At 45.5% G+C, this 22,344-nt stretch overlaps 1 protein-coding gene across 1 annotated transcript in view; it reads right to left on the bottom strand.

Annotated features, from left to right (window-relative positions):
• The window catches only part of SLC16A2 (solute carrier family 16 member 2), a 135,003-nt gene extending 115,902 nt beyond the window's left edge, over positions 1-19,101 (bottom strand). Inside the window, exon 1 of the mRNA XM_005700620.3 lies at positions 18,487-19,101. Within this exon, the coding sequence (XP_005700677.3) occupies positions 18,487-18,904 (418 nt within the window). The 5' untranslated portion in view covers positions 18,905-19,101. The remainder of the gene's footprint in view (positions 1-18,486) is intronic.
• Between the last annotated feature and the right edge of the window lie 3,243 nt (positions 19,102-22,344).

Here is a 22,344-nt window from a genome sequence, read left to right on the forward strand (position 1 = left end):
CAATCATTGGTTCCTTCCAGAATTAAGGGAGGAGCTTATAGGCTGATGTGGCCAGTGCAGGATTATCCTACAGATGGACTAAGTATAAGCTTAGGACATCAACAAAGCAAGGGCACCCAAAATGAAAAAATTACAAATTTATTGAATTGTTCCAGAATTTGGCAATTGGAAAAACAGTGCATTGGGCCTCTAAAGGTATTAATCTGGTCCTGGGAATGACCAACATCAGAGCAGCCCAGATGGTATCTTGAGAAGGCACATTTACCTTCAAAATTCCTGAATGAGTGGTGCTAAACTCCCTTGGGCTCCCTTGGGGTTACACTAGCTTACTAGGGAGATAATAACAGCAAATGCTTCTATAGCACTTACTGTTCTGAAACATATATAATTCTGAGATATACATAACTCTTTTAACAGTCTTACTGGTAAGTACTCTTGTTATCCTCCCCTTGTGCTTAGTTGCTCAGTCGTGTCCAACTCTTTGTGACCCCATGGACTGTAGCCCGCCAGGCGCCTCTCTCCATGGGGATTCTCCAGACAAGAATACTGGAGTGGGTTGCCATGCCATCCTTGATCCTCCTCTTACATGTGAGGAAATAGTGGCGCAGAGATGCTAAGTCCCTTGCCTAAGTACACAGCTGGTAAATGGTGGAGCCAGACTTACCCAGGCAGTTGGGCTCCAGGGTCAGTGCTCATTCAAGAAGGCTCCATGAAACTAGGACTTCAATGGTACTTTGTCCATAAGATACAAACTCTCTTTAAAAAATAATAAAGCTAAGATCTTAGAAAAGTGATGTTAGTAGAGAATATTCAGGAGAGAGTTCTAGGCATTGGCTCAGCATATCATAACCTGTCCCACCAAATCTTAGTTTCACATTGAGGTACTCACTCACTTGGGCATACATATTCTCGTTGCCTCTCATGGGTGGAATTCTTCAAGAAGATAGAATAGAGACCATGGGATAACTACACTTCCCAAGACTCATCTTTTTCTCAAATCTGGGAGTATCTGTTTTCAATTTCCATCAGAGAAGTTGTCCCTATATCCCCTGGCCCCTTGCCAGGGAGCACCCAATGTCTCTTTGGCTTATATAAACCATTGGTTCTAAGCACCACTAAGTTTCTGGGAGGCCCGGCTTTCTTATCACTTAAGGGGAGAAGTCAAGGCCCAGAAAGTGGAAGAGACTTGTCAGGGTCACAAACACAGTAGTAGAGCCAGAAGTAGAACTTTGATCTCCTGACTCCCAGTCTGGTGCTCTTTCTTGACCTCAGCCAGCAGGTCTTAGTTACGCCCATATCCTTCCTTCCATGACCCTTGTTTCTCTCCCCCTTAGTTTTTTTATTTCAATTTGTTTCAGGCTGCTATCAAGTTGAGGGAAAACTGTTACAGGCATTGGAGAGGTCCTACATCTCAGCCCCCATGGAACATGGGATTGGGATCCCTGGTTTCTAGTTTCAGCTCTGTTAAATATTAAGTATATGACCTTAGGCCACTCAGTTGCCTTCAATCTGCTCTCCATTTTCTGTAACTATAAAATGGGAATATGAACAAAGTAACAATTTTGAGTAACAATCGATCTGTCCAATTTGCAAGTCTCAGTTGACCACTGCCCATAGGCTCCTCCCCACTTAGCTAAATCTCTTGTCAAGTTACAACTGTACTAGCAAAGCTCTTTTGATTCCTTTGGCCCTTACACTTACCTCTCCTTTTCCACAAAAGTGAAAGAAAGTGAAGTCGCTCAGTAGTGTCCAACTCTTTGCGACCCCATAGACTGTAGCCTACCAGGCTCCTCTGTCCATGGGATTTCCCAGGCAATAGTACTGGAGTGGATTGCCATTTCCTTCTCCAGGGGATCTTCCCAACCCAGGGCTCGTACCCGGGTCTCCCACATTGTAGACAGATGCTTTACCATCTGAGCCACCAGGGAAGTCCTCCTTTTCCACATCAGCACACCAAAATTGTATTCAATTTCACATATACATATTTTTTCTAGCTAGCAGTGATCTGTGGTTGTTTGGTATGTTATGTCTTCTCAAAGAAATTATAAACTTCTTGAGGGACACTTTTCCTTCTCCGGTTCATCCAAGGTCCAACCTAACATGTAATAAACACCTACTGACTTGAATTGAACAGGTGGAGAGTATGAGAAAGGCTTATGAGCAGGGCGTGACTATTCAATATTTATTGAACCCTTAGTATGTGCCAGGCTGTATGCTAGACGTTTTATATGCTTCCTCTCATTTAATCTCCACACCAATAATGACTGATGTTATTATTATCTGTATTTTATACATGTGAGAACTCAAACTTCAAGAAGTTAAAATCTTTGTCAAGGTCAGCCATATACTGAGTATTTTAATTCAGTGATGTTTGATTCTAAAGCCTATATTCAAAGATTGGTTATAGTTTGAATTTCTATTAGCAGAGTGCTGAATAAATTACAACATATCCATATAATGGAATACTGTGCAGTTATTTTTTTAATGCAATGATTTTACAGACTTACTGTGTAATAATATTCAAGATATACAGCAAGGAGAGATAAGAAAGCCTTTTTAAGTGAGCAATGCAAAAAATAGAGGAAAACAATAGAATGGAAAAGACTAGAGATTTCTAAAAGAAAATTAGAGACACCATGGGAACATTTCATGCAAAGATAGGCTCAATAAAGGACAGAAACAGTACGGACCTAACAGAAGCAGAAGATATTAAGAAGAGGTGGCAAGAATACACAGAAGAACTGTACAAAAAAAGATCTTAATGACCTGGATAACCACAATGGTATGATCACTCACCTAGAGCCAGACATCTTGGAGTGTGAAGTTGAGTGGGCCTTAGGAAGCATCACTATGAACAAAGCTAGTGGAGGTGATGGAATTCTAGCTGAGCTATTCAAAATCCTAAAAGATGATGCTGTGAAAGTACTGCACTCAATATGATAGCAAATTTGGAAAACTCAGCAGTGGCCACAAGACTAGAAAGGTCAGTTTTCATTCTAATTCTGAAGAAGGGCAATGCGAAAGAATGTTCAAACTTCTGCACAATTGCACTCATTTCACATGCTAGCAAGGTAATGCTCAAAATCCTTCAAGCTAGGGTTCAACAGTACCTGAACCAAGAACTTCCAGATGTATAAGCTGGATTTAGAAAAGACAGAGGAACCAGAAGATCAAATTGCCCACATCCATTGGATCATAGAAAAAGCAAAAGATTTTCAGAAAAAACATCTACTTCTGTATCACTGACTATGCTAAAGTCGTTGGCTGTATAGATCACAACAAATCATGCAAAATTCTTAAAGAAATGGGAATACCAGACCACCTTACTTGCTTCCACCAAAACCTGTATACAGGTCAAGAATCAATAGTTAGAACCAGACATGGAACAACAGACAGGTTTAAAATTGGGAAAGGGGTACATCAAGGTTGTATATTGTCACCCGTTTATTTAACTTATATGCAGAGTACGTCATGTGAAATGCCGGGCTGGATAAAGCACAAGCTGGAATCAAGATTGCCAGGAGAAATATCAATAACCTCAGATATGCAGATGACACCACCCTTATGGCAGAAAGTGAAGAAGAACTAAAGAGCCTCTAGATGAAGGTGAAAGAGGAGAGTGAAAAAAATTGGCTTAAAATTCAACATTCAAAAAACAAAGATCATGGCATTCAGTCCCATCACTTCATGGCAAATAGATGGGGAAACAGTAGAAACAGTGACAGACTTTATTTTCTTGGGCTCCAAAATCACTGTGGACGGTGACTTCACCCATGAAATTAAAAGACAAAAGACACTTGCTCCTTGGAAGAAAAGCAATGACAAACCTAGACAGTGTATCAAAAAGCAGAGACCTTACTTTGCTGACAAAGGTCTGTCTTGTCAAAGCTATGTTTTTTTGAGTAGTCATGTACAGATGTGAGAGCTCGACAATAATAAAGGCTGAGCACCAAAGAATTGATGCTTTTGAACTGTGGTGTTGGAGAAGACTCTTGAGAGTTCCTTGGACAGCAGGGAGACCAAACCAGTCAATCCTAAAGGAAATCAACCCTGAATATTCATTGGAAGGACTGATGCTGAAGCTCCAATTTTTTGGCCACCTGATGTTAAGAACCGACTCACTGGAAAAGAGCCAGATGCTGGGAAAGATTGAAGGCAGGAGGAGAAGGGGACAATGGAGGATGAGATGGTTGGATGGCATCACCAACTCAATGGACATGACTGCGCAAACTCCGGCAGATGGTGAAGGACAGGAAAGCCTGCCATGCTGCAGTCCATGGGGTTACAAAGAGTCGGACATGAGTGAGTAACTGAACAACAACATAAAAGGCAAAGTGGAGGATAATGTGAATTACAGGTTACCACTGTGTTTTTAAAATAGGATATACACATACATACACAATTGTTTGTACATATACAGAATATCTTTGGAAGAACACCCCAGATAACATTAGTGGCCTCTAGGGAGGGGAACAAGGCAGCTGTAAGGTAATGTAGCTTCCCTGATAGCTCAGTTGGTAAAGAATCCGCCTGCAATGCAGGAGAACCCAGTTTGATTCCTAGGTCAGGAAGATCCACTGGAGAAGGGATAGGCTACCCACTCCAGTATTCTTAGGCTTCCCTTGTGGCTCAGCTGGTAAAGAATCTGCCTGCAATGTGGGAGACCTGGGTACGATCCTTGAGTTTGGAAGACCCCCCTAGAGAAGGGAAAGGCTACCCACTACAGTATTCAGGCCTGGAGAATTCCATGGACTGTACAGTCCATGGGGTTGCAAAGAGTTGGACACAACTGAGCGACTTTCACTTTTAAGATAATGTAGCAGGGAGACTTTTCACCATCCCACCTCTTGAATTTTGTCTCATATTAAGTAAATGAAATTACACCTATTACAACACAATACAGTCTCTTTATGCAACACAGTACCTGTGGATTGACTTTAGAAAAGTTCAGAGAGACATAAAGTGGACAGTATGCCAGTGATTGAACTGAGGAACTCCCAAGGTGCCAGGAGCATTACTTCTTACACCATACCCAACTTATAAACCAACCTTGACTACAATCATCTACCTGTAATACTGACTGAGGTTATATCTTTCCAGATGTCAGTTCTCCTATAAAATGGGAACCAGATAGATAGGAATGGGTAGTCTCTAAAATGCCTTTCAACTCACATGTTTAAATAACTGAAAATCAAGATGGTGAGTCTTAGTATATTTGAAATCTTGTCTCAAAGAAGGACTTGAGAATTTAGTTTTGTTGTTTACAAAAACAACAACAAAAGACAAATATTTTCATCGTGAGATGGTATAAACATTTGCCTACTAAATGGTCTTAATGGAAGTTCCTAAGTGGTCACTGAAATGCTGCGCAAGACTGCTATTGCAGGCCTCTTCCAGGCTTCTGGCCTTCTGTGGCCTCTGTTCTCTGGGGCTATCCTGTTTAGAACATAAGGAAATTGGCCCACTCAAAAACTGAATACAAAGGAGCAAGGTCCCTTCTTTGCTTAATGTCCCCTGGCCCAGACCTTCTGACCCTAAATATCCCTTTCCTTCTTTTCACTACCTGCAGGAGAACAGAGGCTCTGTGAGAGACCCTCGGGAGGAAATGACACCCTAACTCCACCCACCATCTGCCCCCAATGCCTAGTAATCCTTATTTAAAAAAAAAAAAAGAAAGAAAAAAGTCAGTCCTTGACTCAAAGGGAGGTTTGTGAGCTCCTGCCAAGAGCTGTAAATATTTCAACATGCCTTGTTTCCTTGAATGTATATGGCCTGGGATCTGGCCCCTCCTCTCCCTGGGCTTCTAGAGAACTAAGGAACAAAGGAAACATGGCCAGTGGCCAATCCTTAGCTATGAGACACCCGGGTAAAATTGCAGAAGAATACAGACAGGAGATGGAGACGAGATGGAGTGGGGAGGGGTTGATTCCTCTTTCAGAAATATTTAGAGAAAGATGTAACAACTCACTTTCTAGGAGCTGGAAAAGGCTACTGGATGATGATGATGATAATAATGATAATAATAACAATACCAACCCCTTCACAACTGACAAATACCACTCACATACAGAATCTCATATGCTCCTTCACAGTCTTATAAAAGTAAATACAATCGATCTCACAATGAAGATGAGAACACCGAAGCCTTGCAAGTTTATGTGACATTCAGGCTAACCAACTAAAAAGAAACAGTGTCTCTGGCCCTTTTTTGGACCCAATGACCCATGACTCTAGGTAGAGTAAAATGAGTGGTTAGAAGAGTATACCATGTATCACAAGACTGTCAGACTTTTGTTTACTAAGCCTTTTCATGGTGATCTCATATATCACTTAATCATAAGGATGCCCGGAGGCTAAAGGAATGGAAAACTCTGTAGTAGTCCTTCTTGGTACCTGGCCCCTTTCATCTTTAGATGTATTAAATGATACCTGGATTTATACTCCCTAGGTTCAAATATTGGCTCTGCCATTATTTGCTATATCAGCTGAAGCAAGCTACTTAATTTCTGTGCATCTGTCTCTATCTGTGAAATGGAGGAAATAATAGTACCTACCTCATAGAGTTGTTCAGAATTGAAATGAGTTGGTACATGTAAAGTGCTTAATATAATGTCTAGCACAGAATTGGGCTTCCCTTGTGGCTCAGCTGGTAAAGAATCCGCCTGCAATGTGGGAGACCTGGGTTCAGTCCCTGGGTTGGGAAGATCCCCTGGAGAAGGGAAAGGCTACCCACTCCAATATTCTGGCCTGGAGAATTCCATGGACTGCACAGTCCATGGGGTCTCAAAGAAGCACAGAATTAATTGATAAATGCTAAATAAAAGTTAGCAATTACTATTATTATTATCAGGCTGCTTGATGGAAATAAGAAGCTAAATGTCAAAGAAATCACACTGTGAAACAGCAGATACCACTAGGCTGTGTGCTTTGTTACTTTTTCCCCCATAAAAAAGAAGGTTTATAAGGAGTCATCTCCATACTTATACCCAGTCCTCTTGGAATCAGTGGCAACCACACATGAAGGGCATGAGCAGTGAACAGAAGAAGAGTTCTTTTCCTTGTAAGAAGCTCAGTAACCTAAACAAGTGACTAAAATTGTTACCTGAATCTCATAGGCATCATATTCTAAGCAACTGTGCTAATTGGCTCAGACAGATATCACACACCCAGCTATACACACGTACCCACAGGTCTGGACACATAGGCACATGCACATACCCTTCTAGCCTGGGTAAGAAGGTGGGTGGACAGAGCCACAGGATAAGTTAGACAAGAGATTCTGTGGGGACTGCTGATTTAGTGACATTTCCTTTTTTCCTTTCAGTTGCAGGGAAACAATTAACCTGGGAGTTTCATTTCCTCCCTCTTCATCCTCACTAAAAGCACTTTTAAGTCTAAGTGTTTGTCTCCTCCCTCCTCCAACTCCTCTACAATCAATTCTGTAGTATCTTTTTTTTTTTTTTGGCAAGAAGAGAGATTGATAGGGGATCAAAATAGAGTGGAGATTTCTATTTTATTCAGAACCCCTCAGGCTACTAAATACAAATCTTAAGTCTCTAGAAGTTCAGTAGGCTCAGTAATTGAGGGACAATGATAGTGCAGATTTGAAGAGAAAGGGTGCAACTGACCAGGACATTTGTTGAATACTATTGAGTAAGACCTGCTACAATACTATCTCTTTGACTGGGGTCCCAGGGCTGTGAATCTTACTGCAAAAATCCAGAGGCGATAGCTTCTACACTCTTAAGTGTTCCATAGGAAGTCACTCTTCCCTCAGAAAGTGGAGAGTAAGAGAGAGGGGAAAGGAGGAAAGAGACACTTCCACAGGGTGTATGGGAACGGGCCTGCGATCCAGTCTGGAGTAAGGACTGTACAACATCTGAAACCCTAGTTGTTCCTCTAATTGAGTGAGGGAAAGAAAGAAGAAAGAACAATACTAGGAGCAAAAGGATGGCATATCAAGCAGAGGTTTTACAAATGCCCTATGAAAATAGGAGGAGCCAAGAAAATATATGGTTGGGAGAGCCATTTTTATCCCTCTTCTACCAACCCCAGAAGAAGCAAACAAGAGAATAGAGAAGGGCAAGACTACTAGAGTGAAAAAGCATGTACTTCCTTAAGCCACCCAAGCAGGCCACATTCTCCACCCACAAATAAGTGTCAAGTGATTTCACATTAGTAATCACAATACCTCGACTTCAAGGCAAATGATTAAACATCCCTAGGCTTAGTCCTCTCTCACCCTTAAAATGGGAGAGGGCTGGAGTATCCTAAACCCTCTTCCCAATAACTTTTGAATGGGATGCAAGATAAGGGGAGGATTGAAGCAGAAAGAAACTTATATAAATGTTTCCAAGCACTACTATAGGGGAGTTGCAAAGAATCCATGCCAAGAGGTACAATCTAAGCTGACCATATTCTCTCCATCACTCCTCCTTAACAAGTTTTCTCAGTCTGGGCCCTTTGTACTACTCTCACACAAACCCTACAGAAGCTTCTGTTACATTAAAACCTAATTGCATAAGCAGACTAGAAAAGACCTTTTCAAGCAGAATATTCATAATCCATGGCTTGAGGTGTAGAGTATGTGTATGTGTATGTGTGTTTATGCATGAACATTTTATGAAAAAAGTGTTTTCTCTAAGGTTTACTCATTCAGTCCCAGGTGAGATAGTTCCTTTCAAAACAGGAAATCCCACTCCATCTTTCACACAATATGAAAAGAGTAAATGATTCTTTTTTTTTTTCAAAATGAAAAACAGGACTTCCCTGGTGGTCTGGTGGTTAAGAAGCTGGCTGCCAATGCGGGGGACACCGGTTTGATCCCTGGTCTGGGAAGGTCCCACATGCCACGAGGCCACTAAGCCTGAGCTGCAACTGCTGAGCCCATGGGCCTAGAGTCTGTCTTCCACAACAGGAGAAGCCACCACAATGAGAAGCCCATGCACCGCAACTAGAGAAAGCCCTGGCATAGCAACAGAGACCCAGCACAGTAAAAAACAAAATCTTAAAAAATGCAACAAAACAAAAAGATGCTGATGGGAAAAGTGGCACACTCTCCTGGGAAACTGGTCTGCTCAAAATGTACAAATGACATCCTTTATATGTTTCTGCAAATGCTGACAGTCCATCTGCTTATTTACTCTTCATGGCACTGGAGGAAATATTTCCAAAGCAAGTATAAATTCAGAAAAAAGAAAAGATAGAGCTCTGTGCCTGCTACTTCAGTAGTCACTCTCAGTAAACCCTGAGTGAAGCTGAAGTTGCCCAGAAATTGGGAATAATGAATATGGCCTTCTCTAGGATGATAAGCAGCAGCTCTCTCACACCCACTACCAAGCAGCAGCCCTTAGCTAGCTATAAGGATGCCCTGTCTGAAGCTCCCTAAAGGAAACCACTTTATTGAATTTATAAATCTTGGTTTACTCTTCTATCCTGAAGTAACAGCAAACCAAGGTCATACTAACCATGCATTTCTGAGAAATGAGAATGAGCTATAGAAAATTAAGTTTCAGGAGAGGGGTCCAAACTGAGGCTTAAGGGAATGCTTTCAGTTTAATTCTTTATAGGAACAGGCTCAAATGCCGGGAAGCAGCAGCATACAGAACCACTCTGCTGGCCTGCCACAGGCCAAGTTGAGAGAATTCTTTTGGAGGTCCAATGCTATGCTAAGCAAGACATTCTGGGGGAAGTAGTTGTGGATCTGAAGTTACCATTACATACTATGCTTTTTCAAGTGGGTCTTTTCAACCAATATTGGTACATATGAGTAGCATATGTACACACAACATGGAGAAATGCTGTCTGTATAGCTTTTCATTGCTTTCCCAATCTCCTCCCAACCCATTCAAACCCTCATTCAGGCAGATTAGCATATTTCCATTTGTTTGAATGAGTCCAAATTTATGCCAAGTGAATAGTAAAGAATAAAATATCATATAATTTTAGAAGGATAGAACAGAAGAGCTAAGAAGTCCATCTAGTATTCATCTAGTCAAAACCCTTTCACTTTACAACTAGATAAACTGAGGTACAGAGAGGTAAAGTGACTGCTCAAAGTCACAGAGCAAGTCAGGGGCACAAGTTGTCTAACTCCTAGTCACTGCCCAGCTGGTATTACTGAGATCATCAACCCATTAAGACCCAGATTTAGACTTAGAATGAGCACTTGAGGTCACTGTACAATGAGCCAGGGATCTAACTTCAATTAGCCACTCCAGCTCAAACAAGCACCCTGCGGTTGGCTTCCAAATACCCCCAACCTCTCTTCCTCATCCCCTCCAGTATGAGTCAGGGTCTCAGTTTGGGACCCAGTTTGATTGGAGAGGAGTCAGAAGAGTGGCTTGAAAGATGCCTGGCCCTGTGTCCCAAAGCTCCATAGCAGGCTCTGAGCCAACCTCCTATGGCTGACCAAGGTTGGTTCTCTGAGCCAACCTCTGTCTTCTATGGACAGTAGGCAAAGACCTTCAGCCAAAGGCAAGACATTGGAATATTTGCTCGAAAGATACCTGGCTTCCAAAGTCAGCAATCTAGCGGTCATCCCAGTGAGACACTGAACTAAGCAATGAAAGCCTCTAAAATAAGGAAGAGAAAGATGGCCTAAATTGCCCCTGGCCTCACCTATCTTTGGGACTCTTTGCTCAAAGACAGAATGTATCATTTATCCCATGCCTAGAAAATTCTGTCTCCATCAGAGTGACCCATGAGCATGAACTATCTTGTACCCAGTAATGAACCTTCCTGACCATTATTACCCCTTTCTCTGGGTGGTGAGAGACAGCCCCCCACCCCGACCTGGGAGACTACAAGGGTCATGCTTATAAACTGTCAAGGGAAAGATGCCTCCCATCATGTTTTATGACTCAGTGCTAGACTGGAAGTCAAGGTGGAAAGTACAGGGTGCTGAGTTTACTCTGGGGCATGTCCAAAAAGACCTAAGCTTGGAGCCGGTGTTAACAACTCTGACTTGTTCTGCCTTGTCTTCTGGACCCCCAACCCTAACTTGCCCCTGATCCAACTCATTTAGGGTTCCAATAATGATCTGAGGCCTGCAACCAATGCTACCTTGCTCTTTCTTTCCCCCAAAAGTCTCCATTCTCATATCAGGCGGGCATTACAGACTTCCCATCAAATTGTTGGGTTGCCCCTGTCTTGTATGCTGCTTGCTCTGGGTTAGGGGAACTCACAAATTTCCCACAAGCTCTACAAAAAGTATAGGCTCATTTCTCTCTTGATCTTTTCCTTTTTCCCCTAAATCAGACCTTGGTCACTTGCCTTCATCTCAAGGACTTTTTGCCTGCCGGTCCTCCCAGGCTTAGGACCCAGGGAAAGCTGGTTTCCTTTTCAAAATTGGTGAAGAGAAAGGACAAGATACACTGCCATCACAGAACTGTATGTACCACAGAGTTCACGAAGACTGGACATTGAATGCTCTAGAATGCCCTGAATTCCACTTTCCTTACACTTCCTATGACTTTTTCCCATGTCCAGAGACCACTATGATGTGGAGTTAGCCTCTAAACATCAAAACAATCTTTTGGGGGGGGCACCTTCATAATAGTCCCAATCATCTACAGAACCTTACACCCATTAAGCCAATCAGCACAGCTTTAGGGCTGTGAAGATATTCAGTTCAGTTCAGCTCAGTCGCACAGTCATGTCTGACTCTCTACGATCCCATGAACTACAGCACACCAGGCCTCCCTGTCCATTACCTACTCCCTGAGTTTACTCTAACTCATGTCCATTGAGCCAGTGATGCCAACCATTTCATCTGCTGCCATCCCCTTCTCCTCCCACCTTCAATCTTTCCCAGCATCAGGGTCTTTGCAAATGAGTCAGCTCTTCGCATCAGGTGGCCAAAGTACTGGAGTTTCAGCTTCAACATCACTCCTTCCAATGAATATTCAAGACTGATTTCCTTTAGGATGGACTGGTTGTATCTCCTTGCAGTCCAAGGGACTCTCAAGAGTCTTCTCCAACACCACAGTTCAAAAGCATCAATTCTTCAGTGCTCAGTTTTCTTTACAGTCCAACTCTCATATCCATACATGACTGCTGGAAAAACCATAGCCTTGACTAGACAGACCTTTGTTGGCAAAGGAATATCTCTGTTTTTTTAATATGCTCTCTAGGTTGGTCATAACTTTCCTTTCAAGGAGTAAGTGTCTTTTAATTTCATGCTTGCAGTCACTATCTGCACTGATTTTGGAGCCCAAATAAATAACATCTGCCACTATTCCCCATCTATTTGCTATGAAGTGATGGGACCAGATGCCATGATCTTAGTTTTCTGAATGTTGAGCTTTAAGCCAACTTTTTCACTCTCCTCTCCATTCTCACTCTACTCTGGTTCCAAATAGGAAAGGGAGTACGTCAAGGCTATATATTGTCAGCCTGCTTATTTAACTTATATGCAGAGTACATCATGAGAAATGCTGGGCTGGAGGAAGCACAAGGTGGAATCAAGATTGCCAGGAGAAATATCAATAACCTTAGATATGCAGATGATACCACCCTTATGGCAGAAAGTGAAGAGGAACTAAAGAGCCTCTTGATGAAAGTGAAAGAGGAGAGTGAAAAAGTTGGCTTGAAGCTCAACATTCAGAAAACTAAGATCATGGTATCCAGTCCCATCATTTCATGGGAAATAGATGGGGAAACAGTGGAAACAGTGACAGACTTTATTTTTCTGGGCTCCAAAATCACTGCAGATGGTGATTGCAGCCATGAAATTAAAAGACGCTAACTCATTGGATGGAAAGTTATGAGCAACCTAGACAGCATATTAAAAAGCAGAGACATTACTTTGCCAACAAAGTCAAGGCTATGGTTTTTCCAGTGGTCATGTATGGATGTGAGAGTTGGACTATAAAGAAATCTGAACACTGAAGAAGTGATGCTTTTGAACTGTGGTGTTGGAGAAGACTCTTGAGAGTCCCTTGGACTGCAAGGAGATCCAACCAGTCCATCCTAAAGGAGATCAGTCCTGGGTGTTCATTGGAAGGAGTGATGTTGAAGCCGAAACTCCAGTACTTTGGCCATCTGATGAGGAGAGCTGACTCACTGGAAAAGACCCTGATGCTGGGAAAGATTGAGGGCAGGAGGAGAAGGGGACGACAGAGGATGAGATGGTTGGATGGCATCACCAACTCATTGGACATGGGTTTGGGTGGACTCCGGGAGTTGGTGATGGATGGAGGCCTGGCGTGCTGTGGTTCATGGGGTCGCAAAGAGTCGGACATGACTGAGTGACTGAACTGAACTGAACTCTGCATATAAGTTAAATAAACAGGGTGACAATATACAGCCTTGATGTACTCCTTTTCCTATTTGGAACCAGTCTGTTGTTCCAAGTCCAGTTCTAACTGTTGCTTCCTGACCTGCATACAGATTTCTCAAGAGGCAGGTCAGGTGCTCTGGTATTCCTATCACTTTAAGAATTTTCTACAGTTTATTGTTATCCACACAGTCAAAGGCTTTGGCATAGTCACAAAGCAGAAATAGACGTTTTTCTGGAACCCTCTTGCTTTTTCAATGATCCAGTGGATGTTGGCTATTTGATCTCTAGTTCCTCTGCCTTTTCTAAAACCAGCTTGAACATCTGGAAGCTCACGGTTCATGTATTGCTGAAGCCTGGCTTGGAGAATTTTGAGCATTATTTTACTAGCGCGTGAGATGAGTGCAATTGTGTAGTAGTCTGGGCATTCTTTGGCATTGCTTTTCTTTGGGATTGGAATGAAAACTGACCTTTTCCAGTCCTGTGGCCACTGCTAAGTTTTCCAAATTTGTTGGCATATTGAGTGCAGCACTTTCACAGCATCATCTTTCAGGATTTGAAATAGTTCAACTGGAATTCCATCACTCCACTAGCTTTGTTCGTAGTGATGCTTCCTAAGGCCCACTTCACTTCACATTCCAGGATGTCTGGCTCTAGGTGAGTGATGAGACCACCGTAATTATCTGGGTCGTGAAGATCTTTTTTGTACAGTTCTTCTGTGTATTCTTGCCACCTCTTCTTAATATCTTCTGCTTCTGTTAGGTCCAGACCATTTCTGTCCTTTATCGAGCCCATCTTTGCATGAAATGTTCCCTTGGTATCTCTAATTTTCTTGAAGATATCTCTAGTCTTTTCCATTCTATTGTTGTCCTCTATTTCTTTGCATTGATCACTGAGGAAGGCTTTCTTATCTCTCCTTGCTATTCTTTGGAACTCTGCATTCAAATGGGTATATCTTTCCTTTTCTCTTTTGCTTTTCACTTCTCTTCTTTTCTCAGCTACTTGTAAGGCCTCCTCAGACAGTCATTTTGCTTTTTTGCATTTCTTCTTCTTGGGGATGGTCTTGATTCCTGTCTCCTGTACAATGTCATGAACCTCTTTCCATAGTTCATCAGGCATTCTGTCTATCAGATCTAGTCCCTTAAATCTATTTCTCACTTCCACTGTATAATCGTAAGGGATTTTATTTAGGTCATACAGGAATGGTCTAGTGGTTTTCTCTACTTTCTTCAATGTAAGTCTGAATTTGGCAATAAGGAGTTCCTGATCTGAGCCACAGTCAGCTTCCGGTCTTGTTTTTTGCTGACTATATGGAGCGTCTCCATCTTTGGCTGCAAAGAATATAATCAATCTGATTTCATGTTGGCCATCTGGTGATGTCTATGTATTGAGTCTTCTCTTGTGTTGTTGGAAGAGGGTTTTTGCTATGACCAGTGTGTTCTCTTGGCAAAACTCTATTAGACTTTGCCCTGCTTTATTCTGTACCCCAAGGCCAAATTTGCCTGTTACTCCAGGTGTTTCTTCCAACTTTTGCATTCCAGTCCCCTATAATGAAAAGGACATCTTTTGAGGGTGTTAGTTCTAAAATGTCTTGGAGGTCTTCCTAGAACCATTCAACTTCAGCTTCTTCAGCATTACTGGTTGGGCATAGACTTGGATTACTGTGATATTGAATGGTTTGCCTTGGAAATGGACAGAGATCATTCTGTCGTTTTTGAGATTACACCTAAGTACTGCATTTCAGATTCTTTCATTGACTATGGCTATTGGCTATCATTGGCTACTCCATTTCTTCTAAGGGATTCCTGCCCGCAGTAGTAGATATAATGGTCATCTGAGTTAAATTTACCCATTCCAGTCCATTTTAGTTCGCTGATTCCTAGAATGTCGACATTCACTCTTGCCATCTCCTGTTTGACCACTTCCTATTTACCTTGATTCATGGATCTAACATTCCAGGTTCCTATGCAATATTGCTCTTTACAGCATTGGACCTTGCTTCCATCACCAGTCACATCCACAACTGGGTATTGTTTTTGCTTTGGCTCCATCTCTTCATTCTTTCTGGAATTATTCCTCCACTGATCTCCAGTAGCATATTGGGCACCTAACAACCTGGGTAGTTCATCTTTCAGTGTCCTATCTTTTTGCCTTTTCATACTATTCATGGGGTTCTCAAGGCAAGAATACTGAAGTGGTTTGCTATTCCCTTCTCCAGTGGACCACATTTTGTCAGAACTCTCCACCATGATCCATCTGTCTTGGGTGGCCCTAGATGGCATGGCTCATAGTTTCATTGAGTTAGACAAGGCTGTGGTCCATATGATTAGATTGGTTAGTTTTCTGTGATTGTGGTTTTCAGTCTGTCTGCCCTCTGATGGAAAAAAGATAAGAGGCTTATGGAAGCTTCCTGTTGGTAGAGACTGACTGAGGGGGAAACTGGGTCTTGTTCTGATGGGTGGGGCCATAGGCCTAGCCAAAGAGAATTTGGGCTGTGGGGTGCTTCCAAATATTTAATTCATAGATATCTAGAGATGGAATGCATGTCAGACATTAATAGAAATAGATGATGCACCAACCTCCTTGATTGTATGTATAGGTTTACATTCCATGTTCCCCAGAATGGCTATTAGGCAAACACTGGCTGACAAAGATCTCAGCAAGCTTCTACTGGCTTCTTCTGTCCTTTTGAGACACCAGTAATGTGGCACAGGTAGCTGAGAAATTCTGAGTAAACTGCAGAAAGTGTAGGGAGGTAGAGACATATCTGGAGTCTCAGGACCTAAATGGCTGCTTAGGAAAGTTGAGGGGCTCAAGAAGGGTAGTGGTGAGGATAAGATTTTCTAGGAACTAAGGAAAGTAGTGGGGGGGGGGCGCTCCTGACATTTTAAAAATAAAAACTGAGGTGCTCCCCAGAGCCTCCAGTATCAAAAATAATTTTCATGAATTCAAGACACACACAGCAAGGACCCAAGCCAAAGTAGTTTGAGACCCTAGGGATATACCAAATTCCTTTCCGTCCTTTCCTGACCCATACTCACCATAATTTAAACAAGTAACCCCGGCCCCTCAATGGACCTAGTCTGTGTCAGAGTACACACCAGCCACACCTCGGTACAGCTCACTGCCACCCCCACTTCCCAGTTTCACTGTGAGGTCTTGACCGGAAAGTCACAGCCAGCCCTCCCCCTGAGTCCCCTATGATCACCTACTTTGAAGTTTGTTCCCCAGCAGTGGACCTCTTCCTGGTAAAATAGTGGTTTTTCCAAGTTTTATTTCATACTCCCAAGGCCCCTGCTCTAGGCCTGCTCACTCACATGAATGCCAGGGTCTAACTTCAGCCCATTCCCCACGACCTCGCATGAAGTTTTCCCCAGACTTTACCACTGACCTAAAAGGCCAACAGCCTGTCTTTAACCACAGGGCAGTGCTCGGCAGGTGCCCTAAAAGGTAATCTAGGCAAAAGCCAGAGACCTTACCCTGGCTGCCTTCCCAAGAGCCCCTGAACTGCTCAAATCAGGGAAAATGTAGTCCCAGGGGTCAGTGTGGTAGTGACCTTCTGCCCAGATGTTCCACACAGTCAGGAACCCCCTCCACTCAGGCATCAAAGCAGCCTGGCCAGTCCTGTGAACCGCCTTGTACAGCCATTCACATGCACTCAAACTTTCAAGTGGGGCCTGCACATTAGGACGCCAATGGATCACAAGGCCAGGGGCACCAAGAGTCCCAAAACCTCTTTAAGGGCAGCCCAGCGAAGCTGCAAATTAAAAAACAGAAGAGTTCTTGATTGAGAGCAGTAGGAGAGGCTCTCCAAGGGCTCAGAGAATCCACAGGTGGATGCTCACAGAATTCAAGGTTTCTATTTACTAAATAATCCCCAGTGCTCCTTAGAGAGCAGCAGAAGTGTGTGTTTGGGGGTGGGGAGAGGAGGGAACCCTTCAGTCCCAAGGCAACACATTCTGAGCTGCGTTTTTAAAAGCCACGTATTCTAAGCTTTGAACTTGCGACAGGTCTAGAGTGGAGCTGTCCTGAGGAGCCACAAGAGGGAGTGAGCCTTGAGGAAGGCATCCCAAGCCCTTCAGTTCGCTCCTGAGACTCCTCATCAAAACGGGTTACGGGCTTCACCGGCGGCTTGCCGAGAAAGCCGGATGGCTACTTTAACTTCTCTGAGTCCACTGGCAGGCTCAATGGGAGGAGCGCGCAATCCTGTGGTTCTGCAGCCAGCTTTGAACAGCGAGAGCTATGCCCCCAGTCCTGCTTGTCTTAGGGAAGAAGACCAAGTCAGCACCACCCGAAGGCAGGAGGGGTGGAGGCCGGCTTTCTGGCTAAAGACTAACGAGGCACCCCGCGGATAGCGAAGAGGCGCGAGGCGCCAGGGAGGGCAAGGCTGAGGTTGGAGGCGGTGCAAAGTGAGTCTCAGGGCCCAGTCTGCCAGCCGCCTCACGCCTCTCTGGAGACTGCCTCCCTGCCTGGTTTGGGGTTCAGCTCAGAGGGCACAGAGATCCGCTCGCTCCCTCAGTGTGGCAGAGGACAGCCCGCCCTGTTGGGCAGTAACCACTGCGGGCAAATAGACGCGCGCACACCCCCCCACTCGCACTCCTTCCCTCCCTTTCTCTCTCTCCAACAGATACACACGCCTGCCATGTGTTTGACTCTTCGCTCAGTCATCAGGATTCCTAAAGTGTTTTTGACAGAAAACACCTCCACTTCCTGTACAGGAACAGAGGCTGCTGCGGACATCTGAGGTGCGGTATTTCTCTCAAAGTCCTCCCAACCTTCCAACTCTCTCCTCTCTCCATGGCTTCACACTTCACCCCTCACCCCCACGAAAACAAAACAAAACAACAACAACAACAAGAAAAACCTCTCTGCAAATATTTCCCTCTGTACAGACGCTCAGAGTACTTTAAACAAACCCGAAGGGTGCGTCTGGATATGTCCCAGAACAAAAAAGTTCACTCTTTGTGTATGATCAACGAAGGTCCCAGGTCCCACCCCCAGGGATTTCTTGCAGCTAGTCTCCACAGCCGAGGCTGCCCAGAGCCAGGCAACCCGCGCCCTAGCAGCGCCAAGGGCTAGGGGTAACGGCGATAAGTCCAAGCGGCGCACTATAGAGGGGCGCTTCGGGCCAGGAGATATGAGATCTGCAGCGGCCGGAACGAACACCCTTGCCTAGAACGCCAGGTGGGGCGCGCGGGGCCGCTCACCTGCTTGGAACTCCACTTGGCGATTTTTCTCTCTTTCCTCCTGCAGCAGCATGGAGTAAAGAATCCCGAAGGAGTTCTGGATGCCGAAGATGGAGCCGTTGCACCAGGTGGCAGCGAAGACCACCATCCAGCCGAAGCCACCTTCGGGGGGCTGGAAGCCACGCGCGGTGCCGCGGGTCTCCACCGTGGGTGTAGGGTCGGGTTCGTGCATCGGCTCAGGCTCAAACTCCAGCTCCGGCATTGGTGCAGGGTCCGGTAGGGGCTGGGGCTCCGGCTGAGGTTCTGGCTGGGGCTCGGGTGGGGGCACTGGCACCGGCTCCGGCTCCGGCTCGGGGCTACCCACCGGCTCCTGCTGTTCCTGGTCTGCCTCCCGCCAGGGCCCTTTAGCTTCCTCGCTCGCCAGGCTTTGCAGCGCCATCGCGGCCGGGGGACTGTGGCTGCTCGGGCCGGAGGAGCCGCTCTGTGGCTGGTACTTGTTTCTGCTGCTGCTGCTCCAAGCGCTGCTGCTGCTGCCTCCTCCTCCCGGCTCCGCGCCCCAGCTGGCCAGCCTGTCCCGAGACAGACGGTCCCTCGAGCCCTCTACTCCTCCTCCCCCGTCCAATCCCCTCCTCCTCTCCCCATGTCATCTCTCTCCTCCCCCTCCTCCTCCTCCTCTCCCTCCCCCTCAACCTCTTCCTCCGTCAACAGGCAGCCCTACAGCCTCGCTCTTCTCCCCAGCCCTTCCTCCTCCTCCTCACACTTGCCTACCTCCTCCTCAATTCGCCACTGCCTTCCTCAACTCCCTTTCCGAATCCCGTTCTCCTAGTCCAGAAGCCCAGTAGAGGGATAGTTAAAATGGAAAAACGAGAGCATAAACTATCCTGTTCTCCTTCCCTCTCCTCCCCGCAAGCTCCAAACAAGCATTGATCAACCCAGAATCCCCAGGGAAGACCCCGCCTATCCTTTACTCCCACTCTCTCTCCTTCCTCACAAGTAGCCTGGAACTAGGGTCTCCCCAGGGACCCCAGGACGAGAGATGGCCCCTAAGAACCCCATCCCGCCCTCAGTTGTCCCTTTGCCCCTCCTTGGGCTTAAGGGGGACTTGGAGGACACAGCCCAAGCTTCAGACAGACGGTGGGCACAGTCTTGAGCTCAAGAGCTCAGCCCCCACCCGCAGTCCTGCGCAACAGCCCCCCCACCCCAGTCTCTCCCCCTCCGCCCCCGCCCTTCCCGGCAAATCCCTGGCGGGGCGCGGATGGGAGGAGGCGGCCCGGCAGCGAGGCCCGCCCCTCCGGGCAGTCAATCAGGGCTTTGTTTGCGCCAACCTGGAGCCCAGAGGAGCCGTAGAGGGCCGGGTCTGGGCCGGGGGCCGGGCCAGGTAGGGAGGGAGGTTCAGTGGCACCGGAGGGGGCCGGGCCCAGGCGGGGCACGAGACGGAGCTCAGCGCTGGCTTCTCCCGGCTCTCTGTCCCGCATTGGAGAAGTAGGAGTTGGGGCCAGGTCGAGCCGCCAGTTTGGGCAAGGGCCGCTCTGCCCTCAACATCCCGGCTGGGCTGGTCCCTCGGGTCTCCGCCGCGGCTTTTCGGGCGCTCGAGAACTCGGCCGAGCCGCTAGCTGAGGGATGTCTTCCCAGCACCCACCGCGCCCTTCCGCCCACCTCTGGCATAGAGACACAGGAGTCCCGCTGAAGGTCCGAGACTAAGGCCCTGGCCCTGCGAGGGAAAGGGAGAGTTTGCTCCCTAGAGAGTGAGCGGGTCCCGGTATGCGGGAGGGGTGATCTGCCCCGCGGGCGGCTGGGCTCCCTGCCGGAATGCACGGCTGTTTCCAGCCTCGGCCCTCGGGGCCGGCCCCAGCGATCCCGGGAAGCTCTGCTGCCCCTAAGGGCCCTCGCGTCTAATGCACTAATCAAGAATTCGTGGTGTGGTTACCAAGCTACTTCACTCCCCACCAGCGGGCGGGCAAGCGCCAAGCCCTTTCTACCCAGCATCTCATTAATCTTCTTGTTGGGTGAAAAGACTGTATGGCAGGTGAAAATGCAGCTCAGGGTTGCAGCAGATGGCCAGGAACACAGTCAATAAGCAGCTGAAGGCGGGGTGAGCTGAGCGGGAGGACAGAGGTGTCCCAGGTAGCTTGCCATGCTATGAGAGGAAGAAGCCAAATGCACAAATCATGGAGCCTCCACCAGTCAGCAAAGCAGCCATTGCTAGAGGAATAGAGCACGTTCCTTACTGCCTGGAGGTGTGTCTTTATCACCTGCTTTTTCCAGGCTGGAAGATTGAGGCTTAAGGAAATCAAGGTGTTTATTAGTCTAAGGTCATGGGACAAGTCAAATACAAGCTGAAATTCAAGGCAAAGTCTTGAGCTCCCTGCGCTTCACAACAGGCCACTGGGGAGGTACTCCCCAGGAGAGGGACAGAGGAAGGAAAGGCAGGATGTGGTTGAGTTATCACAGTAGGCTTCCGGAGGAGGTAGTGGCTTAGATGGCCCTTGAATCTTGAGAAGGATTTTAACAGGCTGGGATGGAGGTTGGGTGTCCCTACCTAAAAGGGACAAAATAAAGAGGCATGAAGAATTCTACTCATAGAAACAGGTAAATGAAAGCTAATCAGGCCAAAAAGTTAATATGTATACTGCCTCTCCCAGGAAACGTTTGCATTTTAATAAAAATCCTCAATGCTTCAGTCATGAGGAGTGACGAATCATGGACGTTATATGCCTAAGATTTGATTTTTTAGTCAGCAGTCTCACAGGACCAACTATTGCCCTAGTCTTGGCATCCATTTGCAGGGAACTTGATTAAAACACTGAAAAGGGTTATTTCCAAACCCAGAACCAGGAATAGACCCTGGAGTCTTGTAGCCCATGTCGGACTCCTGTCTAAATTCTGTTCTCATTTATACGTTTTGTTTTGTTTTGTTTTGTTTTTTAGATCACTGGAGTGGGGGTTGTGATGACACTAAGAAGCTCTTGTGAACCTAGAACTATGCTAGCCCTTTACAAAAATGATCTCATATGATCTTCATAACAATGCTATAAGATTGAAATGATTTGTCCCTGTCTTACAAGTGAGGAAGCAAGTGAGGAAACCTCTTAAGTCAATTTTTCAAGTCTACAAAGCCATCAAGAGGTTAGAACAGGAATCTTAACTCACTTGTATGAACTTCACATTATGTTCCCCATCCAAAAGACAAGATGATGTAGCCACTATCTTACCATTCTCAAAACACATGCAGTGCCTACCATTTATTCCCTCTTTAGAAGGTATTTTATAATGGTAGAGCACTGGAATCTGGAGACCTGGATTCTAATCATGATTCTATCATTGTAAACTTGTGTAATCCTAAGCAAGTTGTTTTCCCTTTCCGAGCTTCAGTTTCTTTATCTGCAAAATGGAGTTAATACCCACACCACAAAGTTGTTAAATAGCATGCTGAGAAGTATTAGATTTTATTTTGGATATACAAGAGAGCCAGTGAAGATTATTGAGTAGGCAACTAATATCAGATCTGCATTTTAGGGGAAAAATCCATGGTGACAGTGTAAAAAGTTACTGTGACTTGGAAAGATAAGAGGTAAGGAAACCAAGCAATGAACCAGGTAATAAAAAGTTGATGATCTGAAATAGGGCACTGACTAGGAATGAGGACACAGGGATGGCTCTGTGAACTATCGTTATGGTAAAGTGGACAGAATAGATTTGGATAGTAAGAGAAAAAGAAGACGCAAAGATGATGCTGACATTTCCTTCTTTCTTGAGTGAAGGAAAGGATGATAGTAGTGTTAGTGATGGAGAAGGCGATGGCAACCCACTTCAGTACTCTTGCCTGGAAAATCCCATGGACGGAGGAGCCTGATGGGCTGCAGTCCATGGGGTTGCCAG

This window comes from Capra hircus (assembly GCF_001704415.2).
Source record: "Capra hircus breed San Clemente chromosome X unlocalized genomic scaffold, ASM170441v1, whole genome shotgun sequence".
Taxonomy (NCBI): Eukaryota; Metazoa; Chordata; class Mammalia; order Artiodactyla; family Bovidae; genus Capra; species Capra hircus.